This window comes from Theobroma umbraticum, unplaced genomic scaffold (assembly GCF_002168275.2).
Source record: "Theobroma umbraticum cultivar Fairchild unplaced genomic scaffold, ASM216827v3 scaffold_34.0, whole genome shotgun sequence".
In the NCBI taxonomy this organism is placed as follows: Eukaryota; Viridiplantae; Streptophyta; class Magnoliopsida; order Malvales; family Malvaceae; genus Theobroma; species Theobroma umbraticum.
In genome coordinates this window covers 1080570-1096165 of record NW_018397275.1, presented here as the reverse complement: position 1 = coordinate 1096165, position 15596 = coordinate 1080570, and the positions used below count along the sequence as shown (strand labels likewise).

The window sequence follows — 15596 nt, the reverse complement described above, 5'->3', positions numbered from 1 at the left end:
ATAAGAATGTTTCACCTCCCGCAAACTTTTCCAAGAACATGCTTCTGTTCTAGGAACGCAAACCAAATGCTGTCCATGTGAAAAGAAACTATGAAATTATGATTTGAGAATGCAAAAATGGAAGTGAGCCTCCACCAAAGATGTATAGTCCCCAAAGAATAAGAAGATTGATCATCCTTCTCAGCATCAGCTTATTATTTGTGTCAGAACCTAGGCGGAGTAAAGTAGCAGCACCTTCTAGAGTTCGACACAATGTTATAATTGAATGTTATTCCCAACATGCAAGACTTCGGAGTTTAAATGGAATGGGCACTTCAGAAAACTATAATGAGTTCGCATGTATTAATCATCAATGTGCACAATTTATACATGCATCTGTGAAAGTACTTTCCCAATATACATAACTGAAGCTGCAGCTCTAATTTGAGCAACTTAGCAGGTAGACACCCTGCAATTATTCAAATGAACCAGTTCTAAAACTTGAACTGGTCAATGTACCTGTTTCTGTATTTCAATTAAATGTTAAATGCAGTTACTGCACCATTCCATCTTTCACCAATTCTTCTAATCCTCTCTTCAGCCTCTCTGCAGCGGCTCTACAGTCATCCTCTACCAGCCCACCAAAGGAAATTCTTACATGGCCCGGGCACCCACATGCAGTTCCTGGGATCACAACCACCCCATGCCTGTTAGCAAGCCAGTGAACAACCTTGACATCATCAACATATTTCTTTGGTAGAGCTGCCCACAAGTAAATTGCACCTTCTCCACCCTGTACAGCACCTTCTCCCAATGGTGAGAGTGCTTCTACTACTATTTCTCGATTCTTGACAAGATCTTTGACTCGTTCAAGAACCCATTCAGGTCCCACTTCTAAAGAGTGAAGGGCAAGGCGCTGTGAAATGATAGAAGCACAAATAGGTATGTTGTCTTGAACTTTGAGAAGTTGTGTTGCCAGGCCCTCCACTTCTGTGGGGTATGCAATCTGTATGCATCCATGCAGGTTTAGAATAAGTTCAGAAAAAGTAGATAGTAACAAATAATTGATGAGAAATTAGAAGAATGTGGTTGGCACAAGATACAACAATTTTGATAAATATAGTACATAAATGAAAGCATCATCATACAAAAATAAAAGTGTAGACAGTTTCTTTTTAGTCTGTTTGGATGAATAAGATTGCGCAATTCTTTCCCCTGATTATGACAACTCTTTTTCCCATTTCTTTCACTTCCCATTTCCTTTGTCTGGTTAGAATATTATGAGATAACTTTGTTGTGGTGCTAAGGTCACTTTGAGGTCTACTAGCTTATTAGCAACTCTCATAAAGTAATTAGTTTAAGCCAACAAGGACCCATCTCAATTGCAAGGAAGAGTCCTTAGTGTCTTTAGGTCCTAGGTTCAACAAACCTTGTGTGGATATAGTCCCAACTTTATATTGGTTTCATCTGGTTTGTTTTAGTGATTTCTTCCATGGATGAATTAGGATAAATATTGAAAGTTAATTGATTGTGATTGTAATTTCTATTTGTAAATGTAATACACCCAATAAAATAAAGGTAATTGGTTTTAGAACTTGAGGTGAATATAATTGACCAAGGAAAAGAAAAAATATGAATAATTTTCAGGGATATACCATTTAATAACCAAAGATTATGCATTTATTTTGTGGAAAAAAAAAAGGAAAGTCTTGTCCAACAATGTTGTTACTTACATATCCAACTCGCCATCCCATCATCCCATAGGCTTTTGAGAAAGAAAAGATGTTGACTATGTGATTTCCTTCTAGGCAAGAGTGTTTTAGACCATCATACATAAAGTACCTGCATATGAGTTGTAATAGTCAATAGAGTATAATTAAAGAACAGTTAAACTGCAACAGTGTCCTGCATCCATGGTAAACCATCAACTATGCCACAAGGATTTGGTCATCAATTTGTCAAACTCCCGATGTCAATCGATCCCTCGCCAGACGTTTATATTGCATAAACTAATACTCAAATCATAATCCATGGGAAGGAGAAATAAGAGGGGCATGTTCCCAAGAAAAGAGTGTAGCCATACTTCAGTTAAAAGTTGTTTAAGCTAAAAGTGATGTAATCCTAATTCTAACTGTAGATAATAGAGTTTCAAAGAAGGTTTGCTTAATCTAAGACCACATGTATGGCACAATATTTTGATGTTATGCTGCCTAACATTCTAGCCATTTAAATGTACAGCAATGAGGAGAATATTTCATTATCCATTTCATAAAAAATCTACATCCTTGAGATTCAAAGTATTCTATAGTTCAATTATCAACATTCAACAGCTTTGTCATGACATAAGGCTTTCTCAAAATAACACAAAAATCCATCACATGGAATGCAAGAAAAACAGAAGAGACTTACTCATATGTATTATCTACGACCAGCCAGCATCCAGCATTTCTGCATAGATCTGAGATCCTCTATTAAAAAAAAAAAATAGTCAAAATGTTAAAATGAAACAAGAAAATTGAGCCAGTTATTCCAGAAAGCATGATCAAGCATAATAAAACCTACATTAGTACACCCTAGATACATATATGTAGATGTGCATGCATATAAGCACACAGCACGCCCACATAGAAAGAAGCACAAGGATGCAGAGATGCAGAGAGAGAAAAAGAAACCTTAAGTAGTGGCTCCGGAATGTAGGTCCCAGATGGGTTGCCAGGATTAACAACAGTAACAAGCTTTGGAACAGGCTTAGTTTCCAGCAATGTCTTTTCTAACCAGTCTGAAAATGAAGACAATATAGATAAATCATCTAAAACAATACACATGATATTCCTGGTCCAAATAATAATAAATCATGTGTTGTGTTATGCATGTAAATCTATTGCGCTTATATTACTTAATCATGATGGTCACATAGGCTCTTCTAGTGAAATCAACCAATTATGTTACTACAACATACAGTAGACAGGACCAGAACAACAGCAAACCCATTGGAAATAAGCTCTAAGATGTATTTTCATTCCCCCAACAAAAGCACCATAAACTATAATGCTATTTTTCTAAACGAGGAGCTTTGAGCAGCAACCAGAAAGAATCATAATGTCTTTTTTCCCCAGTAATCTGGAGAACATTATTATAGAACTTACAGGAACCACAAAACCCAAGCAAAAGTTCTGATAAACAATTACAATGCCATCTAATGAACTGCTTAATGAACTGCTTATCATGATACGCACCTGCATCTGGATAAAGAGTCTTTGGGTAACCAGGACCCACCAGTATCTTAGTGACACCTGTCATCTGGAACGACATGTAGGCATTGAAATAATATGGGGCAAACATGACTACAGAATCCCCCGCATCACACAACGTTAAAACAAGATTTACAAATGCCTGTCACAAAGACAAGTAAAAGATACCTTGAGCATTCTTGAAAGATATATTGAAATTGATACATTTGACCAAGAAAAAGAATGTAGCTTTACATTTCAAACCAATTATAGAATAAAATTTATCACCATTGTGCAATGCAAAAAGGTTAAAAGAGTATTATCATTAAACAGCATATACATAAAAATCAGGAGGCAGATCATGAATACAAGTTTAAATTATCCAATTCAAAAGTTGTAATCCCTTCCTACCAGGGATACAACATAATTAGTTTTTATTACAGAATCTCATAATGTTGAGTAGATTATTTAAAATTAACTCAAAAGTTATAATATTGGCTTAATAGCAGGATGTAGCAAGTTAGATAGAAAATCAAGCTACATTCATTTCCTCAAACTTCATAATTATTGCTCCTCACATCCCATTGATCTTGGACAAGACCTTCCAATGTGGCTCAGAAGATGCCATGTTGCAGAATTCAACAGCAATACACGAAGCCTTAAAGACCAAGCAAAAGAAGCACCTATATATATGGAAAACTTGAGCTCATGAAGCTAGAAAACCAAGCACCATGGAAAGTCATGTACTTATGCCAAATCAACCGGCAAATGAATCATCTAGCCACTTCTACTCATGATAACTGACGCAAAGAAATATGTAATACATGTACTACCTACTTAGTTGCAATGTGTCACTCTATACCATCAACAAAAACAAATAACAAAAATTCTATTAGGCAGTAAAGATTACCTGATTTGCACCAGCAGTAACCATCACTGAAGATCTGTGCAAATTATTCTCTTGACGCAACTGCAAAAAATAAAGAGAATCATTCTACAACTTATATTTACTACTTTCTAGTTAGATGAACATATGGTCGAGAACATCAATTTCCACAACACAATAAGAAATTGGTGTATAAGATGTCAGTGACTACAATACCCAACAGTCAGCATTTCTAAGAAGCTAGAGCAGCATCATCTGGGAAATATGAGGGTAGTTGAAAAGATGCCCCCTTAAAACATAGCCAATAATGATAGTGCCAAGCACGGGTACATACAGCCAACTCTAATAATTGGGCCAATGCTTTATAAACTCAAAAACAGACAAGTATCAAGAACAAGTACCAAAAATAGGCAAGCTAATAACTCCAGAGTTCAAAATATACACCGCACACAGATGGTAGAGATGTAACGTAGAGATGTAACTTGGCCAAGTCTAAGACTCAACACATATCCAACAAGACAAAGCGATAGAGAAGCTCAAGTGAACCTCTAACACTTTAGGGGAAATCAGCGCAGACTCCAAACTCCAAACCTTTGCATGCATAAAGATGCAACAACTATAAAAAGTCATCCTTAGTGTGGCTTTTTTTGTAGAGCAATCTGTCCTTTTCTAGGCATAGTTTAACAAATACCTATCATAGCTATGCAAAAACAAGGAAAAATCATCTTTGACCTTTATCTTTCTGTTTCCAAGCTCTGATTTCTCTAATTTATTTCTCATACATTGTTGCAACATACATCCAGTTGTAAACATCATATTCCTGTTAAGTAAAAACATGTTGATAATGATAAGCATTCAGAGGAAAAGATAACTTGATAGATATACTACATACATGCAGCAGATTATTGATTGTTAACCCTACAAAAACAAAAACTAAAAAAAAATAAATAAAGACCAGCAATCTCAAACTAGGGCTGCCCACAAGTTAATTCAACCACTAGAATTAAGCTTGTTGAGCCGTCAATTCCAACCGAACCAACCAAACTTACAGCCCCTATAAGCTTGGCCAAAGTCTACCAAGAGGCCTAAGAGTAAATGTAGCACACATAACGCACACTTTGCGATGATCATTTATTGTTAAACATAATAGTGGAAAGAATCTTAGTCCAAAGTACGTTGTAATTGTTCAAATTGTTAGATACCAACAATTAGAACTACAATGTTAGTGATCATTTAGAAGGTTTGACAAACTCTGTAAAAAGTATACCTTTCTTGTCAATGCCGCTCTAAGTTCGGGAAGACCTTCATCAGCACCATAACGACTAATCGAAGGCTCCTCAATAAGATCTTTGACCTTATCCAAAGCCCATTTGGGTGGTTGCCAGTATACTACTCCCTACAATTATTCCAATGAAAAAAAATTGAAAGTTAGCACAATCAATAGAAAAACTTTCCAAAAACAACTCAACTTCAACTAAATGCAACTATGGATAAGCCAATTCAATAACCAATGCAATCTAATTAAAACTAACACAATTATCTAAACCAAAAAGTCCAAAAGTGAATCTAAATCCATATATATGCAGATTCCCAGATGAAACTGCTTTACGGCCTTTTTAAAAAAAATGAACTGACAAGTATGAATTTTAGTCTGGGTTGGGTTGGAAACAAGATTTGTTCTATTAAAAAAAAAAAGCCTTCTATTAAAAAAAAGATGCATTCCAATCGCACTTCTGTTATTGTGTCTAATCTCCACAAATCAAAATTTCAAAAGACTAAGAATAACAAATCAGAGAGGGAGAAAGAGAAAGAAACAGGGAACCCTTTTATTAAAACCTGCAGCCAAACACACCATATACCTCAAGGTTAAAGTAACTATTCTCAGTTCTCGATATCTTATTCATTGTTATTTAACCAAAACCAAAAAAAAATGACACCTAGAGCTTAGATACCAGAGAAAAAACCATCCATTTCTCATTTCTTAATATCTGCACCATAATTAAAAGAGGATTAAACACATGTTAATTAAAAAACCAAAACAAAAACTACATGTTAAATGCATTAACATTAATCGAAAGAGGATTCTTTCAAGAAAACACAAAAGACATTGATAAAAGGAAAAAAGCAAACCTGAGCAAGTGACACAGCATTTTTAGCTCCTCGGATCAATTCCTGTATCTGCGGTAACACCAACCACACTCAACATCATCAAAAACCAACAACACTCTGCTAAAAACTCTACCGCATACACAAAAATATAACATGAAAGAACATGGATGGAAGTTGTAAACAGATTTATTGGCAAAATCAAAGAAAACCCATATTTGAAAACTGAATGAATACCTGAACCATGACTGGCATTTCAGTCTCTACAATCCTTCTGGCAAGCATTCCGTAAGAACCCATCTTCAGAAAACTCTCCTTTGCCCCACTAAAGAAGCAAAACCCACAAAAACTAAGTCTTTAAATTTGGAGTTTGATTCTTTCAAAGATATTTGCAAGAAAGGCTAATTTTTTGCCGTTGCAAAATTGAGTTAGGCGCAGGCTCAAGCTCATCAGCCCCACGGCAATTAATTATCTAGCATTATATAATGATAAAGTTGTAAATATTTAAATACTATAAAAACTAAATTCGCTTGTGATTTACTCAAGAGAGAGAAAAAGACAAAGCCAAAAGGAGAAACGCTTTTCTTTCTTTTGTTTTGTTCCTTCTGCTCTTCCCGTAGGCTGTTTTTGCGTCTTTCTTTACTTTGGCTTTGTCTCTTTCAAAAGTTTTTTCACCTTCCTTAGTTAACTAATCCAAAAAGGAAAAACGATCAGACTCTTTAAATAAAAAAAATTATCTTCAATAAGATTCCTTTCGTTGAAGCTTCCTCAAGGAGACATCAATTAAATTAATTTCCATGTGCCAAATTTTAATGACTTAACCATAGTGGAAGTAACATTTCTTCTGGGTTTTTTTTCAATTTTGTTTGATGCAAAGGCTAAAAGAGAACGTGACTGTTTAATATTTTGTAAAATCAAATGGTTAATGGTGAAACCATGAGGGGAAAAGAGGAGGCTTTGCTGAAGTTTTTTTGATTATAATGTTTGATTCATGAAATATCACTGCAACTAAAAAGCAAATAAAAGTCAATTTCTTGATTTTAGTGGTGAAGGGTGAAGAATCTTGAGAAAAGAGTCGTAGTAGAGTGGAGAATTTTGCTGGTCTTGGATTCGCAATTAAATCAGAGCCTCACAAAATGACATGAGTGATATTTGGAATTTGTCCAATTAAGATAAAAATTGCTTTTTTCTTCTTCTTTTTTTTTTTATTTATCTCCTCTCTCTCTGTTTAGGTGACAAGTAAGTCACTCCCGAGTCATGCAAGCGATGGACTATTACTTTTTGGACATATCCAACCTCAAACTGAAACTAAACGAGTTCTCAAAATTCTTTGTAATTTTCATACTTTTTTCTAGGAATGAGAATTACATTCACCCTTCTAAACATTGACATTGACCTAAATTTATTATCGTTTAACGGCTATAACTCTAATATTTTATTTTCAATTCATTATATTACAATCAAAAATTAATATTAAAAGTATTTTATAAAATATTTCTTTATTTAAAAAATTTTATTAAATATTCAAAAAAGTTCTCGAATTATGTTAAAAAAATTAATTTAGCTTATATTATTTTATTACGTTTAAATAAGCTCTTGATTTTTTATTTTTGATCAAATAAACTTTTCTCATTAACCGTTTAGTCAATGATACAATTCAGCAATTTTTTATGCCATGTCATCTATCATGTAGCAAATGATGTCGCATCTAAAATTACTGATTAAGAAATAGGTTTTTTACTTTTTATCTATCTCAATGTTTACAAATTATTGATTAGAGATTTCAAACAAAAATTAAAAAAAAAATAATTACTCTAACCTGATTATCATTTTTTCTTAACTAATTACCATCTTCTCTACAATTATTAACAAAAAGAAAACCTTAAAACTAATTGCATAATACAACCATGTACTCAAATAACCTAAACAAATCAAAATTTACAAATAATTCTTCACTTTCTTCAACGTTCCTTAAGCCTAATGCACCTTCTAGTCAAAATGTCTTTTCCATGTCTACAATTCTTATTCTTTTTCTAAAAATTATTTTTTGGGCAATCTTGAATTTTCAAAAATTGTAAAAGATATATAGAGAGAATTTATTATTATTAATAAATAAAACTCAACACCTATCGTACTCTCCTTACAAATTATAAGAAAGAGAAGAGAATGAATAGACTTTTTTTTTTATTGGGCAGCAACGTTATGTGTTCTAGTTTCAATATTATAAATATTATGTCTTACCTTTACTCTTTCTCTAATTAAAATCGTTTCTGGATATTTTCAAAAAATTTTATACTAACTTTCAATCTAGTTGAAAAAGTTGGATTAGGGTTTTTTTTTTTGTTAAGAAGGATGGGTTCAATTAAGAAAATAGTAATCAATTCAAAAATAAGGTAATCAATTTGACGCAGTTAGGTATTTTTTTCCAAAAAATATTATTTCACCAAAAAATATTATTTCAAATCCCTAATCAATAACTTTTGGATATTTGGGTGGATAAAAAAGAAGAAAACTATTTCTTAATTAACAATTTTTCATGCCACATCATTTTTCCCATAGCATTAACGTCATCAATATCAAATGTCAGCATATCATGTGACAAATAATGTGGCATCAAAAATTACTGATTATACTATTGATTAACGGAAGCTAGTCAAGGGATTTATTTGACCCATAATAAAAATTCATGGACTTATTTGAACACAATAAAAGGATAGGGACTAAATTGAATTTTGTGATATAGTTTGAGAGTTTATTGGATATTTAGTCTAAAAAATGTACTCTAACTATTCGAATAGAGATATAAACGCTTATTATTAAATCAAATATTCAAGTGTCTATTGTATATTCTTTTATCATTAATTTTAGATATTTTAGAATTAAATTAAATATAAAATTTTAAATTGCATTTGTAAATAGTAAATTTAAGATATAATGCTTTAAAACTCTCTAACTATTCAAAAAAAATTCAAATAAGTTTTTATTCTTCTATTATATTCAATCAAGTCCTTATACTTTTACCTTTTAAAATAAAATCTATGTACTTTTATTTTAGACCAAATAGATCATTATGATTAATAGTTGAGTAACGGTTATTTGTCATTTTATACTTACGTGACTGATACTGTCGTAAAAGATGAAAAATGGCACGTGATTATGTCATAATGTCATATCAACATGTTACATCATCATTCGCTATAATATGTATACATATTACGTTAATACCACGTAACATAAAAATGACAAATAATATTTTGATTAATAACAGTTAATCAATCGTGATTTATAAAGGTTTATATGGTTCAAATAAAAATATAAGTATTTGATTGAATGCAATAAAACATTAAAAAAAATTTTAAAATGTTTTTAAGTAATTACAAAAATTTTTAAACATTATGCCTAAATTTAATTACTCATTGTAAATAAAAATGAGAGATTTGAACCCTATCATGCTTCTTACCAATTTTACGTTTTTCTATTTCAATGAAGAAACTTCACCTCTAAAATTGAAGTTATCGTCTTGGAATGATATGCTTTACCATGAATCCTGGATTTACAACTCGAAGCTAAAATATATAATCAAATCTAATCTTAGATACAAGTTAACTAAGTTAAGGTAAGAATTAAAGAAATATCCAGAATAGTCATTTCAAAAGTTTGTGTTTTATGGAAACGTAAATTCCATAATTAGTGAAAGCTCATGTGCTGTTTTCTAGAAAAAGATGACATTAATTTATGTTAATCTTTCTTGAAACTCTAAAATTCGTAATATGCCCATTGCATGGATCCTTAGAACTACAAAATGAAAACAATAAAAGGTAAAAATATAGCATGAGCCCATTTTCAGTGAATAAGTTCTTCATTTCCTGATATAGGAAAACACTCGCATGAGCCCTTAAATATTTGTTGTTTGCCATCATATTAATCTATTTGTCCAAGGCCAATCATTGTTTAATCAAAGTGTTAGGTCCTTATGTTTATTCTGTTTAAAGCAATTCCCTAGTTTAAACTCTCAAATGCTAAAAAAGACAACAAAACAAATAAGGCCTAGAAAGAGAATAGAGTTGTGGGATATATGAAATATATCATAATGCAAATTACAATTAATAGTGTATCAAATTTATGAATATTACAAAAAACCTTCATATAACCATCTTATCATTTTGTTTAATCTTGTCCATACTTTTTTTTTATAAATTTATTATTAATTTTTATTGAATATAAATATTTTAAATAAGAAACTTTTAGTTTAATAGTCATCTTTAAAAATTCTTTTTATAAGTTTGAGTCCTACAATTATTTAATTTATTTTATATATAATTTTTAAATAATTATTAATTTAGAATCGATTCAGATTTCAATGTTATGGTCCAATGTGACTAGATAAATGTCTAAAATCATAAATTACCTAAAATTTTTAGGTAATGGATTGCCTATCAAATCATAAGACCGCTCTGAAATCAACTCAAATGTCTTGGTTTGACACCATCCATGAGTGACCTTAGATTGTTACTCACTCTCAACCAACATGTCATTATTGTACATGCACAAATACTATCTTCTTTAAAAGAGACATACTTTTTTTTTTTGGATCCTTTGTTTTTTTAGTTGTGGTAATAGTTTAACTCCATTGGCTCACGCTATGACGTAGATATCAAATAGTATGCAGATAGGGTGAAGCTAAAGTATTTTTTAAGGGAGGTCAAATAGAATAAAATAGTTAAAAATAACTTTATATATAATTTAATTCTTACTAATCTAAAAGATTAAGTAAAATTTTTAAGATATTAGACATACAAAAAATACACATTAATAATAATAATAGTATCACATATATATATATATGACTAAACGAAACTATAAATTGAGTTTCTTTCATTCACTGCACAAAAGAGTGGAAGAAAAAATAAGTTTTCAAACGTAAATAAGTTACTTCTTTACTTTGTGTGTTCTACACGAAATAGATAGTTTTTTTTTAGAAAGTTCTCCTCATTATTTATTGTTTCATTTTATATATTATATTTTTTTTATTATTATTATGTTCATTTTTGTCAACACATGAATGAGCTAGGTTTTCCTATTGTTTCAGTAAAATCTGAGTTTTTCCTCACTTAAAATATTTTTCAAGAAAGTTTATCTTTACAAGATCTCTAAGAAAATCTCATTGTTATGAATTATCATTCATGTCCTGATTTAATATCTTTGATGCACATGATGGAATCAAAAAATGGATTTCTTGATTTTATTAAATACCAAATGAAAACTTTTTATTGATAGCATTACTTGAACCCTTTCATCTTTCTGGTGGAATTTGAGAATACTTCCTTACTTGGAGAATTTCTCAAGAAAACTTATCTTTACAAGTTTCTTGAAAAAGTCCCATCATCGAAGGTTATCATACGTGTACAAAGGTGTATAATAGCATGATGCAAATTCCAATTTATTTAAATACGAACAAAACCTTTTATTAACATATTTCCTAATTCCTCCCATCTAGGTGGGATGAAGAATACTCTCATGTATGGAGTTCTTTGAAAAAGTTTATCTTTATAAGTTTCTCGAGAAAGTCTCATTAACGGAGATCTCAAACGTTTGGAAAAACATATACCAAAAATGAATGCAATGATTAGCAACAAATAGATGTCGATGATGCATAAAGAGCAAATTCTTCTTTCAAGAAAATTAACTTGAAATTGTGACTTTTTACATTTTAAGTGAAAATGTTAAAATTAGTTTAATTTAAGTAAATATATTTAATTTATTAATTTCATACTAACTATGTTAATGAAACATTATAAAATGAAATGGACTTAAAATAAAAAGAGGTTCAAGAAAGTACCTTTAGAGGACTAGGTAAGAGCACACTATTTTTTATCGCTGTTAGGCCTCCACGGGCTTAGACCCTTCTCCACCCCCTTTTTTCGTTTTCTGTTGAACCTCTCTTCTTTTCTGGTTTTTCTCTGCTGAGCTCTTCCTTCTCTGGGCCTAAGATCCACTGAGCTTCTACTTTGGGTCACGCACTGGGCTTTTCCTCTGCTACTGGCCCGCTTCTCCCCTCGGTTTTTATTCCAAAAACTTCATCTGGCTAAAGTTTCTTCTCCCCTCGTAATTATAAGAAGCGCCATTTCTTTTCTCTGTACATCTCACTGCCCACGCCGGCCAAGGCTGCTCAGAATGTAGCCAGCCGCCGCGTCCGTCAAACGCCTGTATCAGGGGTCGGAAAAATGTCTGAAAATCACAGAAAATTTCTCTTGATCTCTTGTACCTTTTGATCTGATTATTTCTTCCAAAAGCCTTTCCTTCTTTCCTAGATAAAAAAAAATCGAAATTAAAAAAAAAGTCTAGATCCACCGCCGACCGTCGCAACCATTTTTCATCTTCTTCTCCACCTCCTCCTTCCTTTCACCGATTGAAATGCCTAACAACCAAAGCAACCGAGCTCTGAAACCGAATGGTGCGAATACTGAAACCCAAAACTCATCGATCAGAATCCCTTGAAAGCTCTAAAAGCGGTGGAACTAGCCTCCGTTCATACTGAACGGAACCACTTGCCTATTTTGCTTTTTTTGTTGGTTTGTTTTTCTGACTTTTTTGTGTGAAAATGGCTGCTAGTTTTCTCGGTCAAGTTTTCTCGGTCTTTTTTCCTTTCTTACCTCCCTAATTATTTGTTCTTGGGTTGTCGCTAGTTTTATAAGCAAGGGAGAGGTCACTTTCACGCTGCTGCCATCGGTAGCGGACAGGCGGCTTTGACCTCAGCTACTTGTTATTATTTTTATTGTTTTTCTTTAATTTTTTTTTACAGCTTCATTTTAATTTCTTGTTTCTTGAGGAGTTTCAGAAGAGGTTAAAAAGAGTGTTTGGACAAGGAGGCGGCTGCCATTTTTTTTATTTTCGTTTTTTATTTTTAAACTTTTAATTTGTTTATGTTTCAAACCTCACCCTAAAATCATTCCTTTATTGTTTTCTGGCCACCACCCGGAGGCGTAAACGACTAAGATCCTTGTTATTTTTCCAGATACTCTGACGCCGAACCTGAATCATATAAAAACTTAAAATATTATCAAAATCCAATTTTATTAGTGTAACACTACCTGCCAATTATTTAAATCTGTTATAAATTTTTTGATATTTGGATTCCTGTTTAATATTTCGAACTCAAAACTCGAATTGAAAATATTTTATATTAATTCATATATAATTACTTAACAATTAAAATTTTAAAATAACTAAAATAGTAAAATTAGAACATAAAATCATATAATCGTAACTTCTAACGCTACATTCAAATATAATATCAAACATTATATTCAAATGCAGCATACAATAATATTATATTTAAATATAATATCTAACCTCTAATTGAAAATCTTACACAAATAAAAATGATGAAAAATTATATAATTTAAATTATGATAAATATTTTTTATAAAACAAATGATAAAAAGTTGATAACTAACATTCCATTTCATTCTCTTAACTATTTTTGAGTGCATGTTAATGTCTTCAAAGTTATATTACCATGTTTATTCACCACACTTCCACTAATACTAAATGCAACTATAGAAATAGAAACAGTAAAGAAATCTTTAGACATCATTTACAATGTAAAATACTTTAACAAAAGTAAAAATATATTATAATTAAATGAAAACAACTACAACAAAAATAATTTTAGAATAATTGAACAAATAATTGAAAATCGAGATAAACAAGCTCGCATAAGGATGTATTTATAGGAATAAAGTCATCAAGGGATGTGCCATGTGTTTGCTTAGCTTATCTATCTAGATTCTATGAAGGGTATGCCGTTTTGGCTGACTTAAGGTTTTGATGGTGATTGATATTTTATAATGTAATGTGATTGCAAGCAATGTAATTGTAAGAAAAATAACATTACAATATTTAGTATATAAGCAAAATAATGATTAAAATGTAAATAAGATAACATTGTAGCGTTTGGTTTATAAGTAATTTGCTGGAAATGTAACGTTAATTTTTAAAATTATTTCTATTTATTAAAATACAAGTTTAATATACTTATATTTTTTATTATTAATCTTATATAATATCATCTCTTAAATATATTTTTAATCTCATATATTTTATTTTCATTTTTTATTACAATCTTATACTTGTTATTTTCATTTCTTTTATATAATTTTTTATATTATATATTATATTTTAATTTATTTTACTTATATTATATAAATTTTAATTTCTTATATTTTATTTTATTTTAATTTTTGATTCTTATATTATATATTTTATTTTAATATTTTTATTTTAATTATAACAATACTAAATGTTTTTAATGAGGTAATAAAGTTGAAAGGTAAAAATATCTTTAATAACATTGTAAAATGCAACGTAATGTGATTATATTGATTTTGAATTGTAATCATATTGGTTGAAATGCGATTACATTATAATTTTATATTACAGTAGTATGTTGCAAAATAAACACTGAAATGTAATTTAATTAAATTCATTGCAAAAAGTATACTTTCACTTCTCTTATACCAAATGCTACTTTTTGATTACTTTGGTCCTGCAAGGTATAAGCAAAAGGAAGAACATGAAAAGGCTACAGGTATAAGCAGAGCGTCTCAAAATGCATCTTTAGGTTTCAATCTTGGTCATCCAATGTGTAGTTTTCTATCTAATCTGGATCGAGTTCACTGTCACTACTCATTCCAGGTATCCAACTTTGTAAGGAAGACCAAACTTAAGGAAAAAAGTTGGGGATCTTGCATGTTTGCAATATCAAGATGTTTACTGATAAAATTAGTGAACAATGATCAGGTTACATCAATGTGATTACAGATACAAATAGCACATCGTAACAACTCTCGTCACACTCTGATTACAAGCAATCAGACACTTTCAAAAGTACAACCAAAAATAAGAAATAACGATGAACACCCTTGTTGATAAGCATATCCGGAAAGCAAACAATATATCATCCTCAAAAGGGCTTTCAACTCCCCTTATGCTGATCCAAATTCGGTAAACCACTTTTCATGCTTCTCAATATCGGCTTGAGAAACACTTCTCTGGACCTTCGCCAAGGCTTCTTCAAAGTCACACATTGCAACTGGATCCTTTGAAATCTCATCTTTGGACATGTTCTTAATCTCATCCCGCGTCTTTCCAGCTATTTTACGCCTCATTCCATTCAAGGAAGCATCGCGACAAACATTTGTGAGGTCATCCCCACTATATCCCTCTGTTCGACGAGCCACTTCATCAATATCCACATCAGGGGCCACCTGCCACATATACATATCAATATCGTTCAATTGAACACAACTTAATGTTAGCAAAACAAAATAAATTTATCGTATATATTAACAAAGAAATTGACTATAAGACTACAAAATATATATATATATATA

General features: G+C 31.2%; 1 protein-coding gene across 1 annotated transcript; it reads right to left on the bottom strand.

Annotated features, from left to right (window-relative positions):
• Window positions 1-313: 313 nt before the first annotated feature.
• Window positions 314-12937, bottom strand: LOC110427402 (Pyridoxal phosphate (PLP)-dependent transferases superfamily protein). The gene is made up of 10 exons (XM_021442909.2): window positions 12041-12937; window positions 6439-6526; window positions 6226-6273; window positions 5363-5491; window positions 4120-4179; window positions 3216-3372; window positions 2652-2758; window positions 2389-2447; window positions 1713-1821; window positions 314-985 (listed from the first exon to the last, which is right to left on the bottom strand). The coding sequence occupies exons 2-10, from the start codon at window positions 6499-6501 to the stop codon at window positions 533-535; spliced, it is 1185 nt and encodes a 394-aa protein (XP_021298584.1). The 5' UTR covers window positions 6502-6526; window positions 12041-12937; the 3' UTR covers window positions 314-532.
• Between the last annotated feature and the right edge of the window lie 2659 nt (window positions 12938-15596).